Source organism: Leptonychotes weddellii, chromosome 4 (genome assembly GCF_054177405.1).
Source record: "Leptonychotes weddellii isolate Sample4059 chromosome 4, ASM5417740v2, whole genome shotgun sequence".
Lineage (NCBI taxonomy): Eukaryota > Metazoa > Chordata > Mammalia > Carnivora > Phocidae > Leptonychotes > Leptonychotes weddellii.
The window spans coordinates 66,055,046-66,075,185 of record NC_138372.1 but is presented as its reverse complement, the minus strand read 5'-3'; the positions used below and the strand labels follow the sequence as shown (position 1 = coordinate 66,075,185).

At 33.0% G+C, this 20,140-nt stretch overlaps 1 protein-coding gene across 1 annotated transcript in view; it reads left to right on the top strand.

Annotated features, from left to right (window-relative positions):
* The window catches only part of COL24A1 (collagen type XXIV alpha 1 chain), a 358,042-nt gene that overhangs the window by 51,755 nt on the left and 286,147 nt on the right, over positions 1 to 20,140 (top strand). The window contains exon 6 of the mRNA XM_081817091.1: positions 19,098 to 19,151. Coding sequence (XP_081673217.1) covers positions 19,098 to 19,151 — 54 coding nt within the window. The remainder of the gene's footprint in view (positions 1 to 19,097; positions 19,152 to 20,140) is intronic.

Sequence of the window (20,140 nt, the reverse complement as noted above, 5' to 3'; positions counted from 1 at the left end):
CAGAAAAAATGCTTGATATGATTTCAGTCTTAAACTTATTGAGACCTGATTAGTGACCTAACATACATAATCTATGCTAGAGAATGTTCCATGTGCACTGAGAAGAATATATGTTGTGCTGCTTTTGGATAGAATGTTTTGTATGTATCTATTTAGTCCATCTGGTCTAATGTGTCATTAAAGGCAAGGCCATTGTTTCCGTATTGATTTTTCATATGAATGATCTATCCATTGATGAAATGGGATATTAAACTCTCCTAGGTCTGTTATTATTTATTTTATATATTTGAGTGCTCCTATGTTGGGTACATAAAGACTTACAAATGTATATCCTTTTGTTAGATTGACCCCTTTATCATTATGTAATGTCCATCTTTGTCTTTTATTATAGTCTTTGTTTTAGTCTATTTTGTTTGATGTAAGTATAGCTCCCCAGCTTTCTTCTGGTTTCCATCTGCATGGAACTTCTTTTTCCATCCCTTTGCCTTTAGGTTTTGTGTGGTTTTTATATCTGAAGTAAGTCTCTTGTAGGCAGAATATAGATAGGTCTTGTTTATTTAAACATTCAGCTACTCTGTGTCTTTTGATTGGAGTATTAAATCCATTTACATTTAAAGTAATTACTGATAGGTATGTACTTGTTGCCTATTGTTAATTGTTTTCTGTTTTTGTAGTGACTCTCTGTTCCTTCTTCTCTTGCTCTCTTCCATTGTGTTTTTATGACTTTATTTAGTATTGTGCTTAGATTCCATTCTTACTGTCTTTTGTATGTCTAGCATAGGATTTTGCTTTTTGGTTAATGTGAGGCTCACATGTAACATATACATACACACACACACATATATTTTATATATATGTATATAAAACAGTCTTTTTGAAGTTGATAGCAACTGAAATTTGGTCAAATTCTAAAAGTCTACATTTTTACTCCCTCCCACATCTTATTTTTTTGATGTGACATTTTACATCTCTTTATTTCATGTGTCCCTTAACTCACCATTATAGTTATTTTTACTACCTTTGTCTTTTAACCTGCATAGAAGTTTTATAATAATCCACTCCTTTCTATATATTTACTTTTACCAGTGAGATTTATACTTTCATATTTTTTCTTGTTATTAATTAATGCTCTTTCTTTTCAGCTTAAAGAAGTCCTTTTAACATTTCTTATAAGGCCAGTTTAGTAGTGATGAACTCCTTTAGCTTTTGCTTGTCTGGAAAACTCTTTATCTCTCCTTCAGTTCTGAATGATAATCTTACCAGTAGAGTATTCTTGGTTGTTTTTTTTCCCTTTGAGTAGTTTGGATATATTATGCCTCTTTCTTCTGGCCTGCAAAGCTTCTGCTGAAAAATCTGCTGATAGTCTTATGGCAGTTTCCTTGTACAGAACAAGTTGTTTTTCTCTTGTTGCTTTTGCAATTCTATCAACTAGATGTGTAATAATGAGAGAAAAGACAGACAATTTTTTATTAAGATTTTATTTATTTATTTGAGAGAGAGAGCAAGAGAGTAAGAACACAGGGAGAGGAGAGGCAGACTCCCTGCTGAGCAGAGAGCCTGATATGGGACTCCATCCTGGGACCCTGGGATCATGACCTGAGCTGAAGGCAGATGCTTAACCAACTAAGCCACCCAGGCATCTCTGAATCTCAAGTTTTAATATTATATTTAGTAGTGTGGATATATTTTGACTATTTATAACTATTCACCAATAAAGTATTTTTATGTAACCATATATGAGGGACTTTTAAAAAGCCCTACTTTTAATTTGTAAGCAACTAATTAAGTCTTGAGGACTTAATCTTATAAACTGGAATATTAGTCTTTAATTTATATTTAACTTAATAATTTGACAACTATGTCCAAAATAGGCAAAACTGACCATGATTTGTTTTAATTGCACATATTTGCAGAGGACGTTAGATTTGTGACAGGTGTTAAAAATTACCACTGTGTCTTAATGCATCCAAAAAGCTTGTAGGGTGTGGTTTTATTGAAAACTTTCCTAGATATTTACCATGCACTTTAGATTAATCAAGATCAATAGAACATTCAAACTTTATAATCCTCCTATAATTTTTTTTCAAGATAATGCAAAAAAAAGGCAGAGTGCAAGGTCTTGATGATAAATTTTGACATGCAGTCATAGGATTTGTTTTCCTTTAGGGAGTAAAGATTTCTTCTAAGTTAAGAAATTTTAAAGTATAAAGACAATCCTAAATATTTTTCTTTTCTCCGTTATTATTTAGCAAGAATAAGAGGTAGAATTGTTGGCCTCTAAGAAAATTGTATAAAAAGTCATCTTGTTTCTTGCACAAAGAAATAATCTGTCCACTTCAAAAGGAGGCTACCTGAATCTATGGAAAGAGCAAATTAAGGCAATCGCAGTTTAGAAAGTTTTAACTGAAATAGGAAATGGCAACATGTAATGGAATCTCTATACAAACATATTTGGATTAATGCATCTTATAAAAATCGTTAGAATGAAAAGGTACCTTTATAAGTTAAAATGATTTAAAGCACACAAAGCATCTGGTAGAATGCTTGTATATAGTTGACACTTAAGAAAATGTTATTTTTCTTTTCTTGAAGGAGCTACTTATGAGGCAACTAGGCAAATTAGAAATGTGACTTGCTAAAAGTACCACACTTCTTATTTGGTAAATAAAAAAAAATAAGTCTTGTGAATCTTACTAATGAAAATACCTTAAGACAGTATATAAATATGTTCTACTTATAAGGCTATTTTAAAATTTATAAGAATAAAGCTTATTTTGCTAAAATATTCTAAATTGATGCAAAAACTAATCCATTTTATTTTCTGTTTTGTTTTTACAATAAAATTGGTATTTATCATAAAGGATAGGAAATGTAAACTGATCTTGGTAGTTCTCATCTCTCTTCAGACAAAATGAGTTCTCACTTATGTGTTGGTCTTTCTTAATAGACTCTTAGTTGTTTGAATGCAGGGGCCAGAACTTATTCATTTTTGCATTTGTGTCTAGCCCAGTGCCCAGCATGTGTTGGGCACTCAATAAATGTAAAACTGAACCAAAAAGCTGAGTTAATATTAGTAATAAGGCACTGGTATCATAAGAGAAGAACTGGTACTTATTAAGCTTCTAATATCTGACAATTATTTTATGTCTGGCATCTCATTCAGGTTCATTTCAATTAAAAGTACTATTCAGAGTAGGCTTTATTACCTTCTGCTTTGCACAGAAGAAAACATACCTAGAGAGCTAAGTACTTAACAAAGGTAACACAACTTGTAACTGGTAGAGTTATATTCAGAAGTGAATCTGTCTTGGGGCGCCTGGGTGGCTCAGTTGTTAAGCATCTGCCTGCGGTTCAGGTCATGATCCCAGGGTCCTGGGATCCAGCCCCGCATCGGGGTCCCTGCTCCGCGGAAAGCCTGCTACTCCTTCTCCCACTACCCCCCTGCTTGTGTTCCCTCTCTCGCTGTGTCTCTCTTTGTCAAATAAATAAATAAAATCTTAAAAAAAAAAGAAGTGAATCTGTCTTACTCTCTTCCTAACACCAGGTTGTCTCTCAAAATAGTGAGTAATTAATTTATAAAACACTACCTGAAGGAGGAAGGGGGGTGCGGTAACCTAATGGAATTTAAAGACTTTATGCATTCATTTAACAATAGTAACAAAACATGTCTATTCCAACATTCCAGCTTATTCTGTGGATACTGATAATAACATATAAAGATAAACTGCATAAAGAGTGAAACTGATCTCTAGTCCTTGAGAACTATGTTGTTAAATTGTTAAATAATGGAATGAAGTGTCACACAAAATTTTAGTGGCCATAGCAATTTTTTTTCAGCATTAGTAACACTAGTATGATTCAAAATAAAGACTATTGAGCTCATTAACTAAAATCATTAGCTGAAATCAGGAGACTAATTGTAGAAATAATGTCCTTCTAAGAAAAATCACAAGAAAGTAAATTCCAATATGGACAATAAGTATCAGAAAAAAACTGCTTGACATTATTAGTCACAGGGGAAATGCAAATATGGTCAGAATTAATTACCACTTCAAAATCACTAGATTGGCTAAAATTAAAAAGTCTATAAACACTAAATGTTGGTGAGGAGCTAGGGCATCTGAAACTCATACACACTGCTAGAGGGAGTATAAAGTGGTACAAGGACCAAGAATATAGTTTGGCAGTTTCTTATAAAGTTGCACATAACCTACCCTATGACTCACAAATTATATTCCTAAGTATTTACCCAAGAAAAAAGGAAATAGTATGTCTGAAAAGACTTAACTGGAATTTCATAGCAGCTTTATTTACAAAAGTCAAAAACTAGAAACAACCCAAGTTTCTAACAATAGGAGAATGGATAGACCAATCTTAGTTTATTCATACTATGCTACTCAACAGTAAAAAGGAGCTAAATACTGACATGCAGCAACATGAATGAGTCTCAAAAACGTTGTGCCGAATGAAAGAAGCAAAACACATGAGAATACATTGTGTATGAGCATCCAGAACCCGCAAAACAAACCTATAGTGGAAAAGATCACAATAGTAGTTTCTCTGGGAATGGAGGCTGACTGAGAAGGGGCCCTTAGGAACTTTCTAGGGTGATGTCAATATTTTATATATTGATAGGAGTATGGTGTATGGGTATATTCATTTGTCAAAACTCATCAAACGATAACACTTAAAATCAGAGCATTTCACTGTGTATAAAATATACTTGAATAAAAGAAAGTGATAAAAAATAAAGGAGTACACTAGGGATTTTACCAAAACTTTGGATACAGGCTGTTTTGAGCTTGATTAGGTTTCATATTCTCTCCCTTTAAATTATTTGTGGAGGGAATGATCATGTTGGAGAGTGTTTTTACATAGATAAATTGCTTTCACAAAAAAATAGAAGAAAGTAAATTCCATTTCTTATTTACTAGCGAGAATAGCTTTTTTTTTCCTTGTCAGCAAATGCCATCTTGGTTCACAGTTTATCATATTTATCTACTTAATGAACTTTATTTGCAGAGTGATGAATATTTTTATTACTATTAATTAAACACATGATTAGTTATGCAGTAGATCTTTAAACCTGAGTAATGAATGCAGAGTTTATATCTTCAGCCTACCATATACTTATAATTCTAGTCCAGGCAATCTATTTGTGGTCAAGATGGTTCCTTTCCTAAAAACACCTCTTAAAGGAAACTTAAAACCTTCCCATAAACATTCACAGTTTATATTACTTTAGTCAAGGCCAATAGTTCCTTCAAATTTGATCCAGTTATTGAGAAAGACAAATACCATATGATTTCACTCACATGTGGAATCTAAAAAAAAATTTTGTTTGAATAAACAAAAAGCAGAATCTGACCAATAAATACAGAGAGCAAAGTGATGATTGCCAAAGGGAAGAGGGATGGGCAAAATGGGTGAAGGGGAGTGGGAGATATAGGCTTCCAGTAATGGAATGAGTAAGTCATGTGAATAAAAGGCACAGCATAGGGAATACAGTCAGTGATATTATAATAACATTATATGGTGACAGATGGTAGTTACACTTGTGGTAAGCATGGCATGATGTATAAAGATGTTGAATCATTATACTGTACATCTGAGACTAATGTAACATAGTATATCAACTCTACTCAAAAAGTGTTTTAAAATTAAATTAGATTAAAAAAATCTTTTCCAATAAAATAAAAAATCCAAGTTTAATCCAGTTATATGAATCATCTAACCTTAATAAACTACAATAACATTGTCCCATTAGTAATATTAAATTAAATGTTATTAATAATACTTAATACTGAATTCCAAAGAATAATCTTAGTGCTATTTCTGTTCCTGGTTTTGACCCAAAGTCCCCATGTCTTCTAAACTAGAAGTCCCATTTTCTTTACATGTGAATAAATAAATGTATTGAGCATAGATGCTGACCCATTCTAAGAATTTTTGCTGAATCAAATTGCTATGAAAAATGTTCAGTCCAGCATTTTGAAAATATAAAGTATTTTAAAATGTTGAAGACCAAGGTGCTTCTGTTATTCTGGTCAACATAGGGATCATCTTATAAAGGACCAGAAAAAATAATATGATCCTTTCTTTTGATTCTGTGCTTGTGTTTTCAGTTAAAATATGACTTAAATGTGTTAAAAATGCTACCTTCTGGGTATCAAAGATTATGAGGGTTATGTCAGAAGGAATCCTGGAGCCAGTTTGAAAGACTTCCACTAGCCAAAGAGTGATGTGATTTTGAACATCATTAAGGATAATAATTGCAGTGGATTGAATCCCATCAAGTAGTTCTAAATCCATGAGTTATAACGATGCTAAATACAAACAGACAGACAAACCCTCTCTGGTCACCTTTAGAGAATGCTGAGGAATTACATCTCTGAAATTATCAAATTCTCTCACACCAACTGGGTATTCAACTCTGAGTTAGTGTCAAACTCCACAGACTTAAAGGCTTAGTCCTACAGGACTGTCTATACTTGAGACGACAGCCATAGAGGAGTTGTCCAGGCTGCTTATGTTTCTGTCTGGCTGACTACCAATTCAAGGGTTCCCACAGCCCCCCACTCCCTCAGGTTTAATACTGCGCTAGAACAGCTCACAAACTCAGGAAAACAGGTTTCCAAGATTTTTATAATTTTATAAATTTTATAATTTCCAAGATTATTATAAAGAATACAGCTCAGGAATAGCTAAATGGAAGAGATGCATATAGGGCAGGGTATGGAACTTCCACGCCCTCTCCAGGTGTGCCACCTTCCGGGCACATCAGTGTGTTCACCAACCTGGAAGCTCTTGGAATCTCTTTGTTCAAAATTTTGTGTAATTCAGTCTCTTACCCTCCCCGCTCCTCCTAAGTTCCCACCCTCTAGCCACTTGTTTGCCTTTCTGGTGACTAGCCTCCATCCTGAAGCTATCTATGGGTACCACCGTGAGTCACCTCATTAGCATAAGCTTAGATGTGGTTAAAGGGGATTGTTATGAATAACAAAAGACACTTGTATGACTCAGGAAATTCCAAGGGTTTTAGGAGCTCTGTACCAGAAGCCAGGAACAAAGACCAAATACATATTTTTATTATACCACAGTATCATTATTTTGAAAAATGATAAATAGAAGAAAAATAAGGGGAAGGAATAAAAGTTTTCTTATAAAACTATCTTGGTTTTTTTTATAGAATTTAAGCTCAGGACAACCAAATAGTTGATGAAGGGTAGTTTATAGAAAAAGCTAGGAAAAGAGGAAAGCATGTTAGAATTTAAAATTACCATTTTTGCAATCCTGATGAGGAAAGGGTTGCAGAACAATGAAAATAACCCAGTAAATCCAAAGGCCTTGAGGCAGGAGGCTGCTTGGCAGTTTTGAGGATAAACTGAATGAGATAAATCCTGGAAGATAGGTCGGAGAGATAGCCAGAGCCGGATTATGTAGGACCTTGTGTTGGCAGGATTTCTCCACCTTTGTGCCCATGGTTCTTGGTCATGTCGCTTCCAAGAATGAAGAGGTAGACCAGACTAAGATTGGTGGGCAGCAAATAGAAGTTTATTGAGCAATAGTACAAAGCTCCCCGAGAGGGAGGAGACCTGAGAGAGTTGCCCTGGGAGTTTCTAAGTTTAGGGGTTTTTATGAACTCTTTTGCAGAACTATCTTAAGCAATCAGGGTGTGCTGAGTCATGCCAATCAGGGCTTTGGTCATATATCTGTCTACCTATTAGGTTAATGTCAACATGCTGATGGCCTTTTTTGCTGACATTAATGAAGGATTGTCAGAAGAAATGCAGGCAGGGATAAGGGGCAGTATAGTAAACAGTGTTATATTAATTTCAGTGTACAATATAATGATTCAACAATTCTGTATATTACTCAGTGCTCATCATGAGAAGTGTACTCTTTAATCCCCATCACCTATTTCACCCATTCCTCCCCGTCCCACCCCCCATCACTAACCATCAGTTTGTTCTCTATAGTTAAGATTCTGATTCTTGCTTTCTCTTTTTCCTTTTCATTCTTCTCTTTTCCTTTCCTTTCCTTTCTTTTCTGTTGCTCATTTGTTTTGATTCTTAAATTCCATACATGTGTGGCGTCATATGGTATTTGTCTTTCTCTGACTGACTTATTTTGCTTAGCATTATACTCTACCTTCATCCATGTTGTTGCAAATGGCAAGATTTCATTCTTTTTATGACTGAATAATATTTCATTATATGTTTTATATATATACATACACACACACACTCCACATCTTCTTTATCTATTCATCTATCGATGGACACTTGGGCTACTTCTATTATTTGGCTATTATAAATAATGCCACAGTAAACATCAGGGTGCATGTATCTTTTTGAATTAGTATTTCTGTATTTTGGGTGTAAACACCTTGTAGTGCAATTACTGGATCAGAGAGTAGTTCTATTTTTAACTTTTGATGAACTTCCATTCGGTTTCCAGAGTGGCTGCACCAGTTTGCATTCCCAACATTGCATGAGGGTTCTTTTTTCTCCACATCCTCACCAACACTTAATTTCTTGTGTTTTCAATTTTAGTCATTTTGACAGGTGAGAGGTGATAGCTCATTGTAGTTTTGATTTGCATTTTCCTGATGCTGAATGATGTTGAGCATCTTTTCATGTGTCTGCTGGCCATCTATATGTCTTCTTTGGAGAAATGTCTGTTCATGTCTCCTGCCCATTTTTTAGTTGGATAATTTGGTTTCTGGGTGTTGAGTTTTTAACTTCTTCATATATTTTGGATACTAACCCTTTATCAGATATGTCATTTGCAAATATCTTCTCCCCTTCAGTAGGGTGTTGTTTAGTTTTGTTGATTGTTTCCTTTGCTGTGCAGAAGATTTTTCTTTTAATGTAGTCTCAATAGTGTATTTTTGCTTTTGTTTCCCTTGCCTCAGGAAACATATCTAGAAAAATACTGCTATGGCCGATGTCAGAGAAATGACTGCATGTGCTCTTTTCTAGGATTTTTATGGTTTTGGGTCTCATATTTAACTCTTTAATCCATTATGAATTTATTTTTGTGTATAATCTAAGAAAGCGGTCCTGTTTCATTCTTTTGCAGGTAGCTGTCCAGTTTTCCCAATACCATTTGATGAAGAAACTATCTTTTTCCCATTGGATATTCTTTCCTGATTTGTTGAAGATTATTTGACCATATAATTGTGGGTTTATTTCTGGGATTTCTATTCTGTCCCATTGATCCATCTATTTTTGTGTTAGTACTGTACTAATTTGATTACTACAGATTTGTAGTATAACTTACTTGAGGTCTGGAATTGTGATAACTACAGTTTTGTTTTTCTTTTTCAAGATTGCTTTGGTTATTCAGGGTCTTTTGTGGTTCCATACAAATTTTACGATTCTTTCTTTTAGTTCTGTGAAAAATACTGTTGGTGTTTTGATAGTGATTGCATTAAATCTGTAGATTGCTTTGGGTAGTATAGACATTTTAACAATATTTGTTCTTTTAATCCACCAGCATAGAATGTCTTTCCATTTGTTTGTGTCATCTTCAATTTCTTTCATCAATGTTTTATAGTTTTCAGAGTACAGCTCTTTCACCTCTTTGGTTAAATTTATTCCTAAGTATTTTATTATTTTTGTTGCAGTTGTAAATGGGATTGATTCCTTAATTTATCTTTCTGCTGCTTCATTATTAGTGTATAGAAATGCAACAGATTTCTGTGCATCGATTTTGTATCCAGCAATTTTACTGAATTATCAGTTCTAGTAGTTTTTTGGTGGAGTCTTTAGAGTTTTCTATGTATAGTATCATGTCATCTGTAAATAATGGAAGTTTTACTTCCCCCTTACCAATTGATGCCTTTTCTTTATTTTTGTTGTTTAATTGCTGTGGCTAAGACTTCCAATACTATGTTGAATAAAAGTTATGACAGTGGACATCTTTGTCTTGTTCCTGATCTTAGGGGAAAAGCTCTCAGTTTTTCCCCATTGAGTATGATGTTTGCTGTGGGTTTTTCAAACATACCTTTATTATGTTAAGGTATGTTCCCTCTAAACCTACTTTGTTGAGGGTTTTTATCATGAATGGATGTTATACTTTATCAAATGTTTTTTCTGCATCTATTGAAATGAACATATGTTCTTCTTTCTCTTGTTGATGTGATGTATCACGTTGATTGGTTTGCAAATATTAAACTACCTTGCATCTTGGGACTAAATCCCACTTCACTGTGGTAATTTTTAAAATGTATTGTTGGATTTTATTTGCTAATATTTTGTTGAGGATTTTTGCATCTATGTTCATCAGAGATATTGGCACATAGTTCTCTCTCTCTCTCTTTTGGTGGTATCTTTATCTGGTTTGGTATTCCAGTAATGCTGGGCTCATAGAATGAACTTGGAAGTTTTTCTTGCCCTTCTATTTTTTGGAATAATTTGAGAAGAATAGGTATTAATTCTTCTTTAAATGTTTGGTAGAATTCGCCTGTGAAACCATCTGTTCTGGACTTTTGTTTGTTGGGAGTTTTTTGATACTGATTTAATTTCATTGCTGGTAATTGGTCTGTTCAAATTTTCTTTTCCACTTTGGGAAGTTTTGGTAGGTTATATGTTCCTAGGAACTTATCCATTTCTTCTAGGTTGTCCAATTGTCCACCTATAATTTTTGATAATATTCTCTTACAATTGTTTGTATTTCTGTGATGTTGGCTGTTATTTCTCCTCTCTCATTTGTGATTTTGAGTCCTTTCTCTCTCTCTCTCTTTCTTTCTTTCTTTTTGTTTTTGGTCTGGCTAGAGGTTTATCAATTTTGTTGATCTTTTCAAAGAACCAGCTCCTGGTTTCATTAATCTGTTCTATTATTTTTTTAGTTTCTATATCATTTATATCTGCTCTAATCTTTATTTCCTTCCTTTTGCTGGTTTTGTGTTTTGTTTGTTGTTCTTTTTCTAGCTCTGTGAGGTGTAAGTTTAGGTTGTTAATTGAGATTTTTCTTGCTTCTTGTGGTAGGTCTATATTGCTATAAACTTCCCTCTTAGAACCGTTTTTGCTACATCTCAAATATTTTGGAACTGTATATTTTCATTTTCATTTACTTCCATGTAGTTTTTTATTTTTTCTCTAATTTCTTGCTTGACTTATTGTTTAATAGCATGTTGTTTAATCTCCATGTATTTGTGCTCTTTCCATATTTTTTCTTACAGTAATTTCTAGTTTCATAACATTGTGGCCAGAAAAGATGTATTGTAAGACTGATCTTTTTGAATTTGTTGAGACTTGTTTTGTGATCTAATATGTGATCTATTCTGGAGAATGTTCCATGTGCATTTGAAAAGAATGTGTATTCTGCCATTTTAGGGTGGAGTTTTCTGGATATATCTGTTAAATCCATTTGATCCAGTGTGTCATTCAAAGTCACTCTTTCCTTGTTGATTTTCTTTTTGGATGATCTGTCCATTGATTTAAGTGGGGTGTTAAAGTGCCCTACTATTATTGTATTACTACTGATTAGTTTCTTTATGTTTATTATGTTGGGTGCATAAATATTTACAATTGTTATATCTTCTTGTTGAATTGTTTCCTTTATGATTATATAGTGTCTTTTTTTGTCTCTTGTTACAATCTTTGTTTTAAAGTGTATTTTGTCCTATATAAGTATTGCTGCTCTGGCTCTTTTTTAATGATGTGCATTTGCATGATAAATGTCTCTCCATCCTCTCACTTTCAATTTGCTGGTATCTTTAGAGCTGAAAGGAGTCTCCTGTAGGTAGTATATAGATGCGTTTTTTTTTTTTTATCCACTCTGTCACTCTGTGTCTTTTGATTGGAGTATTTAGTCCATTCCCATTTAAAGTAATTATTGATAGATTCATACTTATTGCCATTTTGTTACTTTTTTAGTGCTTGTTTTTGTAGTTTTTCTTTGATCTTTTCTTATCCGGCTCTCTTTCATGGTTTGCTCATTTTCTTTAGTGACATACTTGGATTCCTTTCTCCTTATTCTTTGCATATCTATTACTGGTTTTTGATTTGTGGTTATCATTAGGTTCTTATATAACATCTTATGCATATAGCAGTCTATATTAAGTTGGTGGTCACTTCCGTTTGAACTCATTCTTTACTCCTCTTCTCTTCCCAGCACATTTTAGATATATGGTGTCATACATCACATCCTTTTATTTTTTGAATCCCTTGACTGATTTTTACAGATATACTTATTTTCATACTCTTATTTATGGTCTTTCCTTTCCACCCAAAGAGTCCCCTTTAACATTTCTTGTAGGGCTGGTTTAGCGGTCATGAACTCCTTTAGGTTTTGTTCATCTAAGAAACTCTTTATCTCTCTTTCTGTTCCGAATGACAGCCTTGCTGGATAGAGTATTCTTGGCTGCAGATTTTTTTCTTTCAGCACTTTGTATCATGCCACTCCCTTCCTTGCTGCAAAGTTTAAAAGATTGTGTACTTTGTAGTTTTTGGTTGTAGTAGTCAATAAATACCAGTTAGATTAAGGTGGTTGATGGTGATCAAATTTTCTCTATCCTTACTGGATTTTTAAAAAAATATAGTCATTCCATTAATTATTGAGACAGGTGTGTTAAAACAGCCAACTACGATTTGGATTTGTCTATTTCTCTGTTTAGTGTTTAGGAAGTATTTAGTCAGTGTTAGGTTCATTTACTTTGCAGCTCTGTGTTGTGCATACATGTTTAAGGATTGCTGTGTCTTTTTAATGAATTGATCCTTTCTATCATTATCAAGTGTCTCTCCTTATCTCCAGTGGTACTCCTTTTCTTGAAGTCTAGTTTGTCTGATAGTAAGAGCCACACCGGCTTTTTTATGATTAGTGTTTGACTGGTATATATTTTTCTTTCCCTTTCCCTTTCTATATTTAAAATACATCTCTTATAGACAATACATATTAGATCTCACTGTTTATCTGGTCTGATAATCTCTGATTTTTAATTGGAATGTTAAGTCCATTTATATTTGTGTAATTATTGGTATGATTTGGTCTCAGCCTACATTGTCATTTCTTTTCCATTTATCTCTTGTGTTTTTTGGTCCTTATTCCTCCTTTTCTGCCTTCTTTTGGGTTAATAAAATATTCTCTAATAGTCCACATAGTTTCTCTATTGGCATTTCGGCTATACCTCTGATTGATTGATGTTAATGGTTGCTCTAGAGATTACAATATGCATTCTTAACTCATTCTAGTTTACTAGAGTTAATATGGTAGCAGTTCATTTAAAATATAAGACCCTTATGATTATATTTATGCACTGTCCTTATCCTTTGTGTTTTGTTGTCATTTATTTTATATCTATGTCATTATAAACTCTAAAATACAGTGTAGTAATTTTTGTATTAAGTGATCAGTCTTTAAAGAAATTAAGAGAAGAAACAAACAAGGGAATCATTTATATTTCCTCATTTATTTTCATTTCCAGGGCTCTTCATTTCTTCCTATAGGCTGAATTTCTAGTTGGTATCACTTCCCTTTAGCTAAAAGAAGTTCCTTTAGTATTTCTTGGGGTGCAATTCTGCTGGTGATGGATTCTCTTGGTTTTTATTTACCCCCTTTTTTTTTTAATCTATGTTCTTTGAAGTATATTTTTATACAGTACAAAAATCTTGGTTGAGAGTGTTTTTCTTCCAGAACTTTAAAGATGCTTGTGGTTCTTATCTTGTAATCTCCACTGTTTCTGATAAGAAGTTAGTCATTAGTCACATTGTTATTTCTCTTGTGTAGTGTGTCATTTTTCACAGGTGCTATTGAGATATTTCTCTTTTTCTGGCATTTAGCAGTTTGACGATGATATACATAGGGGTAGTTTCCCTTAGATATTTCTTGTTTGGAGTTCACTGAATGTCTTGGATCTGTAAGTTTTTGGTCTATGTTTAATGAATTGGGGATATTTTTGGTCATTATTTTTTCAAATAATCTTTCTGTCCCATTCATTCTCTCTTTTCCTTCTGGGACTCCATTTACATGTATGTTAGACTACTTAATGTTGTCCTATAGGTCACTAGAGCTTTGCTCATTTTTGCACTTTTTTCTCTTTACTTCAGATTAGTTAACTTCTATGGGTCTCTTCTTAAGTTTACTAAACTTAATTTCTGCCTTCTCTAATATATTGTTAATCTCATCCAGAAAATTTTTCATTTCAGATACTATATTATCAGTTCTAGGATTCTATTGTGTTTTTTGTATAGTTTTCACTTGTCTGCTGATATTTCTGTGCTCACTAATTATGATGATCATTTACCTTACATCTTTGAACATATATATAATAGTTAATTTAAAATCCTTGACTGCTAATTCCAATATCTGGGTCCTTCTGAGGTCTGTTTCTATAGACCACTTTTATCTTAACTCAGGTCAGATTTTATTTTCTTTGTATGTCTAGAAAAATTTGATTATGTACTGGATATTATGGGTGATGTGTGGAAGAACTTTAGATTCTGTTATCTTTCTTTGAAATCCTTTGATAATCACTGATTTTTTTTGTTCTATAGGCAATTAAATAACTGACTCATCACCTTAAACTTGTACTTAAACTTTAAGGGACAGATTTCTTTCAGTTTTGCTTATACTGTTAGTGTTAGTCCAAGGATATCATATTTACTTCTAAAGTATAGCCCTTCCTGAATTTCAATGGAAAGGTGATTACTAAGGCATTTACCATGTCCCTTAAAATGATGTGACTCAAACTATTTCTCCTGTGGTGGTCAGCAGCTGAAATTTATATTCAATTATTTTAGCCTTCTGGTTGTTGCTTTTTGGTGAACTCTTTGGAATCTGTCTCATGCAACCACATTTAGTATCAGCCAAGAATTGAAGAGAGTCTTTATCCAGATTTTGGGGGGAAGTTCTCCTCTTTTCTTTTCTTTCTTTCTTTCTTTTTTCTTTCTCTCTCTCTCTTTTTCCTTCCTTCCTCCCTCCCTTTCTTCCTTCTTTCCTTCCTTCCTTCCTTTCTTGGATTTCCCCCCTCAATTTACAGTTATTCAGGTAGTCTCACAATCTGTCCTCTGACACAATTAGCCAAAACATCTGTGGTTTTCTGCTGGAATTCTAATCCTTCCATGCAGACTGTGGAGGGTCCTTAGAAGAAAAGTTGTATAAATGTGTATGTACCAAGTGTGGTTCTTTTCTTGCAAGAGTTGAATCCCCTCCAGTGTGTCCTTCTTTTCGATTGTTCTCCTGTGCATTCAAATAGTTGTTTTATGTATCTTGTCTTAACCTACAGATAAATATAGACGTAGAAGTGTCCAAGGACCAAGTCTTGGGGTACCCCACAGTTTAGTATATTAGGAAGAAGAAGAGGAACTATCAAAGGAAACTGAGAAAGAATGACAGTAAGGTAGGGTAGGGACAATAGCCTGAGTGAACTAAGTCCAAGAGAGAATGGAAGAAGTCTCTTCATTAATATAGACAAGTTTCTAGGAGTTTTGCTCTAACAGGGAAATAGTGTAATGGAGCAGAGAAGGGAGGTGTAGCTCAAGAAAAGTTGTTTTTTTAAGATTGGAGAAATTACAGTGTGTTTACTTGGTGATACCAATTATCCTGGAAATAAATAAAAATTAAAATAATGTAGGGAAGACAGTGTATTGATGATGTCCTGATGAGAGAGAATGGTGGGTTTGGTTAGAAGGCAGAGTATTTTGGAACAGATTTAGGTGGGGTAGTGGATTTGGTTGTGACAGGTTGTGAATGTTAAAAGCAAGATCACCCACTCAGAGTGAAGAGAGAGAGTTATAATTATCTATGAAACTGGGAAAGTGAATTGACTAAGGTAATTATTAGACACACCAGAAAACAAAACAAAACACAACCAATTAATGTAAAAAGTCATGAATTTAAAGTGAAATTTGTCAGTATGACTGTTTTCTCTTAGTCACATTTAGCTGCTAGGGGATGGAACAGAGTAGGGGTAAGTTTAGATTTAATAATTGCCAGGTAAGCTTATAAGACAGAGGGAGAAAGAAGAAATGGTGCCATTTATGTATGTCGGGAGGTGATTATAATGTCAGACCTTGGTATTTAGGCTGCTTAAAGATTGGAAGTCAGGCCACATGGGGATGAGACAGTGAAAATGTGGTGGGATCACATATTAGCAGTTACAGTAGGTCAAATAATTGTTAAAGTTGTGAGTGCTTAAGAGAGTGAGCTAAAAAGATAGGAAGTGTTGGTTAGAGAATATTATGTAATGCTTAAAATTGATATTATGGAGCTTATATAGTTATTAGTAATGTTAAATGAAGAATATTCAAGTGATGTTACCTCAAGATCATGTCACTTTGTGTTTCTTTTATGAGACTCTCCCAATTTAGCTTATCCATATTTGAGTCTTTAATTCCAAATTTTTTTCATTTAAATTTTGTTGCTCCATCAATAATTCATTCAAGAATTGTGTTCTTTGCTTTTTAAGATGGCAATAATTGTAAAATTGATTTTAATGATTGTCTTTAGTCCTGTTATTTTTAATACTTACATTTTTATACTCTATAGAGAATTTTACCTATATCTTACAAGCTAAACTAGGCAGGTATTATTATTCTTATTTCCATTTTACAGAGGAGAAATCTCAAATTTAGAGAGATTAAATGATTTGTTCAGTGTTTTCACTCTAAATCCCAATGTTCTTTCCATTATATTGAATGGGCTCTAATCTGATAAATCTTTTCTAACATGTTAATGGGGCTAGTACTTAGGGAGTTTTCCCCCCTAGACAGAGGGCCCTCGGAGATCCAATAATAGTCTAAAAGAGCTGTGCTGATAATAAGGATTTTATTTTATTTATTTATTTATTTATTTATTTATTTATTTATTTATTTTTTAAAGATTTTATTTATTTGAGAGAGAGAGAGAGTGACAGAGAGTGAGAGAGAACACAAGCTGGGAGGAGAGGGAGAAGCATGCTCCTACTGAGCAGGGAGCCTGACATGGGGATCGATCCCAGGACCCTGGGATCATGACCTGAGCCAAAGGTAGGTGCTTAACTGACTAAGCCACCCAGGCGCCCTGATAATGAGGATTTTAGGCTATATAGCAGAACAGTAGAATAGGTGGGACTTTGAAAATTCTTTGAGTAATAATGGGTAGGCAACTTCCTTTTCCTCTTACACTCAAAAGGATATATAGCTCCTTTAACAAAAGTCATGTAGAAGTCAATATTGAAATTCAAGATCAATTTTGATTAATTAATTTATAAACATTTACTTTTAATTCCAAAGGGATTTGAAAAGCCAATCAAGTATGACTAAAAGTGTGTTGGGAGTCATAGAATTAATACAAAATGAGGGAGAAAGTAAGAAATTTTGGAGTATTCTTTAATGCAGAGAAATATGTCCTACTTCTTTGATGTTTTAGGTAAAGTTGGCATGTTCAATAATTTCTGCTCATGCATTTTATACTATGGAGGATCCCAACCCACGACTGGCCAAGTTAAGAGCATTCCCTTCATGTTGACTAGAATTATGGTTGTAGAACAAGTTGATCAATTATCTCATGCACATTTGTGTGGGAATAAAAGAGATCTGGCATGTATTTCTTTAAATATGTTGCCCAGATACATAAAGCTTATGAATAAGAAAAAGCTCTGTCTTTAAATCTGATTTTTATTGATCAATTGATTACTTTTCTCCACCTTCTCAGGTTTTTTTTCTAATGAAGATGAAATGTTAAAATATTGATGATAATAAGAAAATAGACAGATAATAGAAAATTCAGAAAGAACCTAAAAATAAGAATTTTTAATGTGGTATTTATAAGTAAAAACATTGACCACAAAGAATTATATTATATTTAAAATTCTCAAAGGCTATCATTTCTTAACTTCTTTTAAAATTCTTTGTAAGTATTGCCTCAAATCAATTGGCTAGGTTTTATAATAAAAGACTGAAATATATTAAAACAAATAAATAAGATTTTTATTTAATAGACACTGTGATATGAGAAGGAAAATTGACCTGGTTTGCCAGTACTTTTCTAAGCAATTTTAATCAAATCATTTAACCTTTCTGGACCTCATTGCTTCTTTATCTATAGAATGTGTTTTACTAGATAAGCTCTAATATCTCTTATAAATTCTAACTATATTACTTTTTTTTTTTTTTGGAGAATGGATTGAATTCTTAAATATTGAGATATCACTAAAGCTGTTTCTCAGGTCCTATAATTTTGTAATTAATGGTCTAAAATTGTAGCCTTAGTGATAGAAGTGGGGATAGCTATGGAAGGGAAGAGGTCAACCTGGAAAAGAACCTTTCCTTAAAAATTTTCTTTGCTTCAAGCATCCCTGAATTTGTGAAAGAACACATGATTATTTCTTATAGTATGAAAATAGCATTTAGAACTCTTTAGGAATGGAAATTATTACTAGTTGAGAATGGTAATGAAATCATAATTGGAATTATAAAGAGTTTCAATTGTGGCCTCTTAATTTTATGAGATGGGAAGTAGAAAAAGAGATAGTTTGCCAGTATGCATAATAAGAAAGATTACTTTAATATTGTGCAAAAAAATTTGGTTGAAACCTAGTGTCATATTTCTCTTGAAATGTAAAATATGATTCCCAGAGTATGAAAAGTAACTATTTTTATATCTATTTTGGCAATTAGAGGTATTTTTTTGATTTATTTTTTCTGTATTGCAAAAGTAATGCATGTACCTTGCAAGATTTTGGAAAATATTTAAACTTGGAATGATATCATAAAATTTTAAGAATTATAAGCAGATTTCTTTTACTAAAAGTAACTAGTTTTCCAATGCTAAAATAGGAGTTATAACTGAATACGTCACAAAAATGGTTGTTAATGAAGCCTTTATATAGGTCCCTTAAGGAAAGATGTTTCAATAGTAGCATAACTTTATTAGATTTTAAAAATCATCTATGTCTGACAATCTTCTTAGCATTTAAAAATAAGACTAATAAAAATGTACAATAAAAAAGCAAATAAGGCATGACCATCTCGATTTAAAATAATTTTATTTAATACCATGTAATATATATATACATATATATATTATCTGATGATGCATTCAACTGAAGAAGTGTGATATACTATATGTAATTTATGCTTCACCAAGGGTTTTATAATTGTTTTATCTAGGGCACCAAAGGAGATCCAGGATTTTCCCCTGGTCAAGCTGTTCCTGGAGAAAAGGTAATTAGTTGCCCATGGAAAAAAATCATGGTGATATATTTCAAGCATTAAAAAATCATTTTTACCTTTTTAAAATATAGATTTTACTTGATATCAGACAGAGGAGACAGAGAACTAGAGAAGGTATCAGACAGAGAAGATAGAGAACTTTAATGAAGGAGGAAATAATTGAAAAATAAATTATATCATCAGCTTAATGTCATCAATTAAAATCTTAACATTAATTTTATTGAGTGTCTACTATGGCCTACCATTGTGCTACCTGCTAGTTAGGGATGGGTGGGGTGAAAGATTAGAGCAGAATGTGGCCCTAATCTCAAAAATTTGCTGTTAAAGGGCATACACAAAATAATACATAAATTCTAATGCTATTTTGTGCCTTTTTTAGATTAGCTCCACATACTTTATCTTTTTTAAGTCCCCAGTAATTGTAAGAGAAGCAGTCATCATTATCTTGTTTTCCAGTTAAGAAAATAGAATTCATAGAATTTAAATGACTCATGGATAGTAAGTGGCTGAGTTAATGATATATTTGTTTGACTTTTTGTCTAGTATGCATTTCATTTTATTGTAATGCTGTCAAACATACACATTCACATTTAGGTAAAAAGAAACTAACATTTTTAATAAAGCTAGCAACAAAAACTTTGTTAGGAGGAAGATACTGTTTTCCAGTGAGGATGAGTAAAATTGGAGTCTTTAGGAATACATCTGGGAATCTCTATTTGGACAAGTACTTAATGAATGTGATACAATTATAGGATGTTTTTGTTTGTATGGTATACATTCACAAACTTAAAATCCCTGAATAATTTTGGTCGTTCCTGGGTTGAAATCTGATCTTTAATTGGCTTACAGAAACTCTTGTAAACTTAAAAAAAAAAAACAAAACCCCACACCATATTAATGAACTTTACAGGTATTATACCAACAAGTAAATCCTCAAAAAATTTTTAATCTAGGGCGCCTGGGTGGCTCAGTCGTTAAGC